The sequence below is a fragment of the Phoenix dactylifera genome, chromosome 16, assembly GCF_051530095.1.
Source record: "Phoenix dactylifera cultivar Ajwa chromosome 16, Ajwa_hap1_PhDact_Kaust_v1.1, whole genome shotgun sequence".
Taxonomy (NCBI): domain Eukaryota; kingdom Viridiplantae; phylum Streptophyta; class Magnoliopsida; order Arecales; family Arecaceae; genus Phoenix; species Phoenix dactylifera.
Window position 1 is genome coordinate 18,356,497 of NC_143205.1, and position 10,707 is coordinate 18,367,203.

A 10,707-nucleotide genomic window follows, 5' to 3' on the forward strand; every position below is an offset into this window, starting at 1 on the left:
AGTATACAGTACCTGGTCAAATAATACATACTTAGCAAATTAGTTATTTAGCAATTCAATATATACTTTCAAGTAAATTAATATATAGTTATCATAATATTATATTTATTAATACATACTATATGGCTGGTGATGCATATTCCTTCGCTACATACAACAAGCTTCTTTAGACACACTTAGCAACGATTCAATACATATTTTTAGATAAATCGATATACAGTTTTCGGAATATGTTTTTTTATCAATACACACTTTAAAGTCATATTTTTTTTGAAGTTACGAGATAGACAAATTTTATTAGTAGCAAGAATTTTATTTTTATGTAATTTTTTAATTTTCTCGTGTATGCTTGTCATCTGTCCTTGGCTAGTACCGCATGTGCTGCAGTAAGATACTACATTGACCAAGTATGTTGGCTGTTATGATTGCTATAGTGATTGTGTTGCTCTGAAGCAGTGATGCTGCTGGTGTCAACTTTTGTAAAGGTCCAATATTGTTAAATCATGGGAAGTGCTCGATAAGCACTTGATTATATAAATCAGTCGTTCATGGCACATTTTCAGGTGCTCTGTGTTCGGAATGGTGATTGATACCGTTCTTTTAATCCAAGCTGATGTCTGTCTGTAAATACTTGAGCGGACTGTGCATTGTGATTAAAGGGAACTTTTTTTTTTTTCCTTCTCCCTTTTTGTGGTTTGGCTTGGAAAATAGGAAGGATCCCGAGGATTCACTGAAATATTTTTTTGTGAAAAATTGATTTTTGGAAATATGATGCTTAGAAAAATAATTTTGACATATTTGATTGACCATCAAAAAATGGTACACTACAGAGTGGCTTATATTTGGTTGAGCCTGAAAAAATTATATAAAATATCTATTATATCCTTAATATAGGAAAAAATTTTATGCATAGATTTTGATGGTTTAAGGGTAGTTTTGAAAAAAAAAAAGAATTCCAATTTCCAACCAGTGAGAAAGTGAGTTTTCCATGTCCCTCATATTTTTTTTCCTCATGAAACATGAAAATTTTATTTCTATAGGAATCCTACTTTTCCATCTTTTTTTCTTTAGAAGCTCCAACCAAATATGAGATTTTCACGAACCAAACGAATCCTGAATGATTACTTTTAGCAAAAGAAATAAGCGCACTTTGATTACCACCAAACCTAAGACAATTACACCAAAAAAAAAAAAAAAAACCTAAGACAAACAGTCCAGTCCAAATTTTGAAAATCATCATTATCGAAAATTTAGTCAACTTCCTTTTTTTTTTTTTAACTTCTTGAATAAGATTTAATCAACTTCCACTTAGCATTCTCATGGATCTTCTATTTGAAACTATTACTAATATCATTTGCGCAATCTATCTAAAACCTAATTTATTTATAATAAGAGACGAGAGGTTTAAATTCAATTGGCGCTGGACCTCCGTGAGCTTTGAGATTGGGGTTGGAAGATGGGAGGAACGAGATAAGAGTAACTAAAAAAAGAATATTTTTATCGCCCAAGCGAACCCCTCCCCGCCGTTCGAGCAACACTGGGAGCTAGTCTTTTTTTTTTTTCCTGGCCGGATCTCCTCAGGGACTAATCCAACGCTCCTATTTGATTGATTCGTAAATCGTAAACCTTTCCCGAGGCCGAAGGCTGCGGAAAGAAATGGGTTTCTCTCCGTTATGAAGTGGTGGGCTTGCGGGAGTCCCCTGCGCCCTAAAACCCTAAACCCCAAACTTTAGATCCTCCAGATCTGCACCTTCCTTCCATTAAGGCGTCTCGGAATTCCTCAGTTTCTCTTCTGGATTGGGGCAATGGAAACGATGGTGAGGAAGTTTCAGCAGAAGTACAAGAGGGCGAAAGACGAAATGGGGCGGTGGGACGAGTTCCAATCCCGTTTGCTCTCCCAATTTGGCAACGCCTCCTCCATCATCGAGAGGCTGGAGGTCAAATATCTTCCTCGAATTTCTTTTTTTTCTTCCTCTCTCTTTTGCATTTCTGTTCTTCTTCATCTTCTTCCCTTTCTTTGCTTTCAGTCTCTGTGAATTTTCTCTAGACTGTAGTTTCTTTTCGCTTTTTGTTTCGAGTGATCAAGAAAGGAAGCAAATTTTCCGAAATGATCATATGGGATACCTTTACTGTTGAACCCGAGTCTGTAATTTATTACAAAGTCGGAATTTTGAGACAGAATTGATGACATTTTGAGTTTTTCCTGAGGTAGCTGTGAAGATCGTCTTTTCCTGTTAAATTGCATTCTATAATTGAATCAGTTTGTTTCTTTGAATGGACTGGTTTTGAATCAATTTTTAGTACTCTGCGAGATCAGTAATGATTTTGATTTCCCCCCCTCCATATATATCTGCTATTCCTGAGTTCTTCAATTGTTCATAGAAAATCTTCTTTTATCATTGATGGATGGTGGCTAAGATGTTATTATATTTTTATTTTCTTCTTCCCCATAATTAGGTGCTTAGAGAGGCTAAAAATTATGGCGCGATAAGGTGTGTCCCTGGCATTAGACAGGCAGTCTTGGGGAAACAGATGGAAGCCTTGGAAATGATCTTTTGCTCCATGAGAGTGACAATGTGAGCTGCTTTTTGTTATTGCACTTCTGATTTAAACTAGCTTATGGCTTATCTTTCTCTTTCTTCCTGTAGAATATCTGATCCTTGGTAATAGTTAATACAAATTTAAATTCTTGCCCTCGCTGCAGTTATTGTATCCTCATATGCCTTCGTGAGTTAGAAAACATCCTATTTTTTCTTTTATATTTTTGAATTTTTCTGCTTCCTTTGAGATTGCACTCAGAAGTAATGTAGATTAAGAAATATATCACCATATGCTCAAATTGAAATCCCAATGTTTGAAAACCTTTATGGTCTTTTTAAATGTTTACGAATCGTCATAACTGGAGCATAGATATCTAATGTTGTAGTTGCTATAATATCAGTCTAGCATCTTACATAAACAGCTTTTTATGGATCAATCTTGAACCCAGCACATCATGCTATTCCATGGTATAGTTAACACCATGATATAATAGTTGATTTCATGTTTATGGTCTTACAAATCAACAACTAATATGTTATGGTGATAAATGCTGATGCTTTTTTACAATTATTGGGATTTGAACTTCAAGTTTGCCTTTCATCTCATAGGCAACTTGAGTATTATAATATGGCAATAAACGGGTAAACTGCTTTGGGCTTGAAATCTTTGCTAAAGGGTTTGGAAATAGGAGGTGAAGGCTAAACTTGACTAATAGAAATTGTGAAAATGATTAAGAAACAAATGCAGTAACATCGGAAGTAGTACTTTATGGGAACAATTAAGTAAAAGGTTTCATGAAGTAGAACAACATAGTTGAGGCAGAGCATGAGGATGCTGGTTATAATTACATTGTATAACTGTAATGGTTGATCTTTCTAGTGAATCTAACCTTTCTGGATCACATCTTCAGGAAAGAGTTTCATAGTGTTATCATGTCTCTTGATAAGATTGCACGTGAAGAGCATGAGGAGGCTGGTTATAATTACATTGTATAACCGTAATAGTTGATCTTTCTAGTGAATCTAACCTTTTCTGGATCACATCTTCAGGAAAGAGTTTCATAGTGTTATCATGTCTCTTGATAAGATTGCACGTGATGGTAGCCAACTGTTGAAAGGAGGATCAGGACCAACTACTCGACAAATGCGACTGCGAGTTGGAATATGGCCAAGTCTTGCAGATTGCCTGGATGGGCTTAAGTCAATTCACGAGATGTACCAATCTGAGTAAGAATAATTTTTCCTTTTATGGTTTATCGGACATTTTCTTGGATATTCTTTAGGCTTCATACTGGTATTAATAGGATCAGCACTATGTTTGTTTTTCCTAAGTACAGCTACCTAAGTTATTGAATATCAGGCATTTTCAAGCCACCCTTTGGGATCAAGATATCTTATGTACATATTTCATAGCTGATAGGTTATTAGGCATTTTGAAGTCACCCTTCCGGATCAAGATACCTTATGACATATTGCATAGCTGACAGGTTATATAAGTTTAATTTAGTGCATGCATTTTTATTTGCCCGTGACCTTAAATTGTTTAACAATTTTACTAATCTCTCTCTCTTTTCTCTCATATCAACTTAACTTGCCATCACTTGTGTTCTAAGTTTGCCTTTTTCAGGTACCTTCTTAAATCATCTGTTGTTTCCTCATTGACATGCAAGTGCAGGTAAATTGAACAGTTGTTTTTGAAATTAAATTTTATAAACAAAATAAATAACTTAGATTTTTCTAACATAGTTTTTCACTTAGGTCATGATGCACATTTTATACATCTATTTATAGCTAAAAAAACTCAATATAGTTTTTGTAATCTCTCGCAGGATTTCCATTGTGTGTCAAATGCACCACTTAAACATTAAAATATGCATGCATGCATTTTTTTTATTGTACTTTTAATGCCAAGACATAATTTTTGGAACATATCTGGTAAGCTGGATATGATTTCAGTACGAAACTAAACACTGTTGATTATTGAAAGAGCCCACTTGCTAAGCAAATGTGTTGGTAGCGGAATACATAATCTGTTAGGCCCATGAAGTGTCCTTACTAGAGGACTTGAGATGCATCATTTGTGTTCCTGTGCAGGTCTCATGGATGATATTATGTAATAACTCTTTTTAATCTGTTAAAATTGTTTTTTTTTCTTTAATTATTAAAATTGTTTTTTTTCTTTTAATTATTCATCTTAATTAAAAAGCTGGTGTTTGCATACTGGCATCTGGTTAGGTTATGTTATTGACCTCCTACTTTGCTAAACTCTTGGTTGCTTGATGCTGACTTTATACTGATATTCTTGGTTCATGAATCCATGTTTGGATGTATCTAAAGATGTCAACTGGAATTTGCCTGCTCTAATCTGAAGTTCAATGCTTCATGAAGATCTGTAACAAGTAATTCATTACGTGTTATGCTCCAGTGGGTTTCAGTTCTAAGGCTTCTGCGTCAGTGGGTTTCAGTTCGACTTTTCTGACACATCATGATACATTTATGCATGACAACTCCACATTTTGCCAAGATGTTAATCGAGTGTATCCATGTTTGGATGAATTTGTTATATGGAATGCCAGTTAGATTTTTTGTTAATTCGTTACGTGTTATGCTTTGTGAGAATCATAATATAAATAATTAAATATAAGAAACCCTAAGTTACAATGGAAATAGGGTAATGGGCAGAATGTGCAAGATAGCTAGTACAGTAGTAATAAATAAGAAAAAGGGAAAATAGAAGAGAGAGTCTCAAAAATACGTTGACTGCCTTCTGAAGACAGAAGAGAGAACCTCACAAAGACATTGCCTGCCTACTAAAGATATACCAACTCTTCAGTTCTGTCATGAAATGCATGTGTAGGTACGTGTTTTCTCAAACATCAAATCATGCAATTGTTTCTTAGTATATCTGTCACTGCAGCTAAAGTAGAATCAATAGGTATGATGGTTGTTGATGTCCTGGTAATGTTTTTGCTCGTTTAGAATTTATGTTGTTTATTAAAGCACTTATTTCTTTCTCTGGAAATAGTATATGCCATAACTATAGCATCACCTTTTCTGGTTATTTGTTTTAGTTGGAGTAAATTCTCATTTTAAGTTGTGCCTGTTGTGTAGTATTAGAATGCCTTGTCAGACATTGCCAGAAAATTTAGTGGGTTTATGGACATATTTCAGCATGTTATGAAGAATATATCCTCAACCTTTTGCTAGAAGCGCAAAATTGATACTTTTGATTTTTTAGTGATGCAAAAACAGAATTTGAAGATACAACTTGACTCTATGCTATCTGAAATTATTGATGTGAAATACTAAAGCTCCCGTGAGATAAGTGACCAGGTGTGGGGCACTAATTTTGCGTCTTCATTGCTTATCTGCATATGGTCGAAAACTTAAAATAGATCAAACTTATATCATGCAATCTTGCGTTTGTTAAATTTAATGTTCGCTGTTTTGTAAAGCAGTAGGCTTGACAACCAAGATGCCTGCTTCTAGACTTATGAACGTGAATTTTATTGTTATGCAGTGCTAGTGATATTGTTGCACTCCGTCAACTCTTGGTGGATCAACCTAACATCCCGAATGATGAAGGTATGAAACGAATTACGGTTTCTGTTGCACCATGCAAGAATTGATTCTAAAATGTATCGAAAGCATTTTAAGAGCATTCATATAAAGGTTGCCTATCATTGTTGTGCTTCACATTACTGATTCTTGATTTTATCTTATGCAGTGCAATCAATTTTTGATATAATATTTGCAGAAGAGATCTGCTAAATCTTTCGAATGCTATTCTGTTGCGTGTTTCTCTGGACAACTTTAAGAGTTGCATAGGAGACTGCTACCTGCTTTCTGTTACCTGCTAATAGCTTTCCTCTGCTGCTGATTTGCAGGTATAGAATCAAGTGCAATTTTAATCGTTTCTCTTAAAGTGACCATGTATTTATAATATTTGGGTCAGGGTTTAGGTTCTAGGCTGGATATAGAAAAAAGGAGATTTCTGCCGTGCTTCAGGTGATCGATCTATTTTCACATCTAACAATACCAATAGTCTAGGATAGTGGAAACCTGAGTTTAGATGAAATCAAGCTATAAGTTAAGCAGAAGTGTGGGCTGATGATAGCTAGGAACGTGTTGGATATTTTGTTAGTTTACATCATTATTGAGACACTTTGAAGTTATTGTTACTGGTGAAATTATGTCAAAGTTTATAGGGTGCTTACAATGACTCCAACCTCTTCTGTTTTGATTATTGACCAGTTTTGTTCTTTTCTCAGGTGGGAAATATCAAGAAATGACATCTGCTGGAATCAAATCAAAGTCCGATGTTATATATGACAGAGTTTTTAACACATCCAGATTTTATTTAATTACTTTATCAATATTGTGAGCTTAACTGTGGAAGCCAGAAAGATCTATTCTTGTTTTCTGATTTTGTTACTGTCGGTCTGCTGAGGATCCATTTATGTGCCTATATCATAATGTTACTCCAATAAGGAGTTTGATATACAGTTATTCCATGGAAGACTACCGTCATCAAAGTGTGCAACCCAAGTGCATGGTAACAATGTTACCTTCTTTGTTTATTTTTGTTTGTTGAAAGGCCATTGCAATATGTTTGGTCCTACATTACAGACGCTAACTGTAACCAAAACAAGCAAGGATTAATCAATGATCCGGCATGGATTTTTTTCCCATTTCATCTCTCTTATTTTATTTTTCAGACCTTCTAAAGTCTAAACAGCATCCTTACAAGATATTTCAGGTCTTACTCCTCACCTAAATGTCAGCAAAGCACCACTAATTCTTGTTCTTTCCTTGAGAAGGCCCTGACAATACAGTAAGATATTGGTTGGATTGGATTATTGGTAGGTCTAAGTTGGCAAAACCTGGCTTGGTTGGATCAGGTTTCAAGTGAGGAAAAGTAGGGGACTGGGCAGTGCAGGTAGAGCTCCGACAATGGTTTGGCAATGCAGCGAGTTTGGATCCCCCCGGCCCCAAAGGAACATATGAATGCTTTAGTTTCAGACAAGGACCCAAATGTGAACAATGGAGGAGACTCTCTTTCCTTTCCCAATCCCAGCGAAGTGCTCAACTCTGGTCTGGTGAAGTCAATATATGAAAAAAATCTCGAGGCCGCCTTCAAGCATTCATGGTAAAATGCAGAATGATCATGTTTTTTAGGACCATCACGACGTGGATGCTGCTGGAATTTGCACTGTGAAAGCAATTTATCAAGTTTATCAAAGTATTCAGGAAATTAAATTCTAGAGCTCTTGGCTGAGTTGGTTGATAATCATCTGATCGACACTAGTCTCCCTTTGAAAAGATTAGAAAAGTATGCATTGGAGCGATTGGGAGACCTAGTGGCACATAGAAAAAATTCTCAAAAACTTACCTTCTTCGTGTTCATCTTATAAGCCGGCGTTTGGCTTTTAGTGTAGCTGTGCTTGTGATTTATGTAACCCTATAATTTTAATTTATCTTTTTGTTTTTTCGATAAGAAATATTTCAACCTTTCTGTTGCTGGAAATTGGACCCGGGGGCGGCCGTCGGCTGAAGAGGAGGAGCTCCGGCGAACACTGGCGAGTGGCGATCCGTCGGCGAGCGGCGTCCTCCGTGGGGGGCCTGCAAAAGAAAACCGGTGGCCGGGGTTTCCGGCGCCGGCCCTTCGATGCTTAAGTCAGAAGGGGGCTTAATTTTGGAGAAAGGGAGAGGAGAAAGATATATTATGTTGGGCCTTTTCCTGAGTCCAACCCCCTCCTGAGAAGGAGGGGTTCCTTTTTATAGTGGGGGCGGATTATCTGTGATGTGATGGGGCGAGGTTGTCGTACGACTCAGCACGTTGTTTGAGTTGGTGCGCGACCAGGTGAATTAATGCCTTGATGTCGGCGGTGAGGGCAGGATCAGAGAGTTGTCACGGCTGACTGAATGCTGCCGAGCTGATTTGTCGTGAGGGCTAACGATCCGTAGATAAATGGAGCCACGCGCACTAATTGTTGAGTGAGCCGGAGATATGCATTAATTGTTGAGTGAGTCGGAGATATGCATTAATTGTTGAGTGAGTAGGGGGTTTGCAGAGATCGTGCGCATTAAATGCTGGAGGCGGTGGCAGGGTGTGGCCCCTGATCGGACTTCAGAAGGGTGCAACCGCGGTAGGTGGGCGGCGAGGTCGGACTTCCGAGGTCGGGCGCTCTCCGGGTCGGGTGTTCTGAAGTCGGACATCAAGTTCGGCCGCCCGGGGTCGGCCGTCATCCGGCTCCGTACCGGCGAGGTTCTCATGTACTCGGGGGGACTTGCATTCTCCCAACACTACCCCCCGACTTCCGAGTTCGAGCTGCTCGCGAGCTCGGACGTGGGAAGTAGTAGTCTTTATTATAGTGGCAGGGATCGAGGAGAGTTGGACTATGCTGGCGCCCTCATGCATCCCGAAGCGTTTATAACGGAAGGGAGGCGGGGGGTTGCGCCCCTTGACCCTTCGTTGTTGTCTCGTATGGTGGGCTCATGATGGGGTCCTAGGACTTGGTGGGGCGGCGCCCTGATTCCGTATTCGAGGCGTCCTTCCTGAATAAACACGCTGTCTCGATCCTCGAGGCGGACACGTGGTGTGATCTGGACGGAGGATATTTATTGAACCAAACGCCTTGAGGTCGGATGTTAGATTAGCCGTTTGGAGCCTAAAGCCAAGTCGGTCGTCCGAGGCTAAGGATTAGGCCAGTTGCTTGAAGTCGGACGCACTTAGTCTCACATCGGCCGAATGGGGACTTGGGAGGCTACAATTATGTCGGCGCTCCGCGCGTCCCGGGGCTCCTTTAATGAGGGGAGCGGGGGCGGCACTTGCTCGCCTTTCGAGGCGATCCGGTGTAGCAGGTCCATGATGAGGCCGCGAGATCCGATGGGACGGTGCCTCGGTTCTGTACTCGAGACACCATCCCAGAATGAATGCGATGCTTTGGCTTCCGAGGCCGACACGTGGCGTGATCTGGGCGGGGGGTGGAAATCAGCCCTGCCGATCTGGGCCGTTAGGAAGGTCTATATAAACCCCTCAGTCTGGCCCTAGGAGAAGTCTTGCTTAGTTGCCTTCTCTTTTTCGCCGTTTCTATCCTCGTCCTCTTTTTCAGTCGCAACAGAATCTCTCCGGCGGTGCTCGGAGCGATTTCCGGCGACTCCTCCGTAGGTTTTCTCCTTGGGGGGTTCCTCTTTTTCCTCTTTTTTTTTCGTCTCCTTCGTCTTTTGGTCATTTTTCTTTCTTCTAAAATGGGTCTTGGTCCGGGTGAGGCTGGATCTAATTTGTCGGCGGAGGAGCTGGAGTCGATTCGTACCCGGTTCTTTTTTCCGGCCCGGGTTTCGTCTCGAAACCGCGGGGCGGGAGGACAGGGTGACGCGGCCACCCCCAGGTCGGATCGGGATTCATCTCGAGACGCTCTGGGCCGGCTTGCGGTTCCCCCTTCATGAATTTGTGAACAGCTTGCTGGTGGAGTACCAGCTCGTCCCAGCACAGCTCACTCCGAATTCATGGAGGACCATAGTCGGATTTTTGTCCTTTGCCTTGCGCACAGGATTCTGACTTCGGTGAGCGTTTTCCGCCGGTGTTTCTTATTAAAGACGAACCCGGCGGATGGAGAGTGGCTATACTTCGCCTTTCGGGGTGGTATGTCACTTTTCCAAGGTGCCCCTTCCTCTATCCATGAGTGGAAGGAAAAATTTTTCTTTCTTGCGTCCGAGGTGCCATGGGGATTCGACCCGAGGTGGGGGCACCCCCGGCTGAAGGCCCTTAACAGGCTCTCCGAGCCCTCGGCGAGCGATCAGAGGGTCCTTGACGCTCTGCGGGGCCTCGGGAAGGGTTTCAACCTGACCGACCTCTTAAAAGAGGATGCCTTGGCAAGCGTTGGCCTGAGTTCGGCACGTCCCAAGGGTAAGAGCAGTCACATTGTTTTGTCTTTGCCTTATTCGTTCCTTTCTCTCGTTCTTTTGATGTTGGTCTAATACTTAGAAGGATTTCTTTGTTTCAGACATTCCTCACATGCCGACCAGCAACACATCACTCTTTTCTCGGTTGAAGAGGCGAGAAGCCGAGGCCGGCGGGGCTATTCCTCAGCCCCGGAAGAAGTCCAAGTCGGCCGCTACTTCTACCCCTGCTGGGATGAGAGGCCCGATGTCACGACCCCCGCCC

At 40.6% G+C, this 10,707-nt stretch overlaps 1 protein-coding gene across 3 annotated transcripts; it reads left to right on the top strand.

Moving 5' to 3' along the window:
* The first annotated feature begins 1,499 nt into the window (after window positions 1-1,499).
* LOC103723992 (Pentatricopeptide repeat (PPR) superfamily protein) lies at window positions 1,500-7,231 on the top strand. 3 transcript variants are annotated; one of them, XM_008815107.6, is made up of 8 exons: window positions 1,500-1,937; window positions 2,458-2,576; window positions 3,591-3,767; window positions 4,168-4,215; window positions 5,779-5,873; window positions 6,061-6,125; window positions 6,268-6,427; window positions 6,812-7,231. In XM_008815107.6, the coding sequence occupies exons 1-5, from the start codon at window positions 1,806-1,808 to the stop codon at window positions 5,810-5,812; spliced, it is 510 nt and encodes a 169-aa protein (XP_008813329.1). In that variant the 5' UTR covers window positions 1,500-1,805; the 3' UTR covers window positions 5,813-5,873; window positions 6,061-6,125; window positions 6,268-6,427; window positions 6,812-7,231. The 3 variants fall into 3 exon arrangements, with proteins under 3 accessions (XP_008813329.1, XP_008813326.1, XP_008813327.1); XM_008815104.6 differs by lacking the exon at window positions 5,779-5,873; XM_008815105.6 differs by lacking the exons at window positions 4,168-4,215; window positions 5,779-5,873.
* The last annotated feature ends 3,476 nt before the right edge of the window (window positions 7,232-10,707 follow it).

Bases quoted from the DNA above. Each gene is read 5' to 3' on its own strand.
- LOC103723992 (XM_008815104.6), top strand. From the start codon at position 1,806: ATGGAAACGATGGTGAGGAAGTTTCAGCAGAAGTACAAGAGGGCGAAA. The intron at 2,577-3,590 runs GTGAGCTGCTTT...TCACATCTTCAG, and splicing joins TGCTCCATGAGAGTGACAAT to GAAAGAGTTTCATAGTGTTA. The intron at 3,768-4,167 runs GTAAGAATAATT...TGCCTTTTTCAG, and splicing joins CACGAGATGTACCAATCTGA to GTACCTTCTTAAATCATCTG.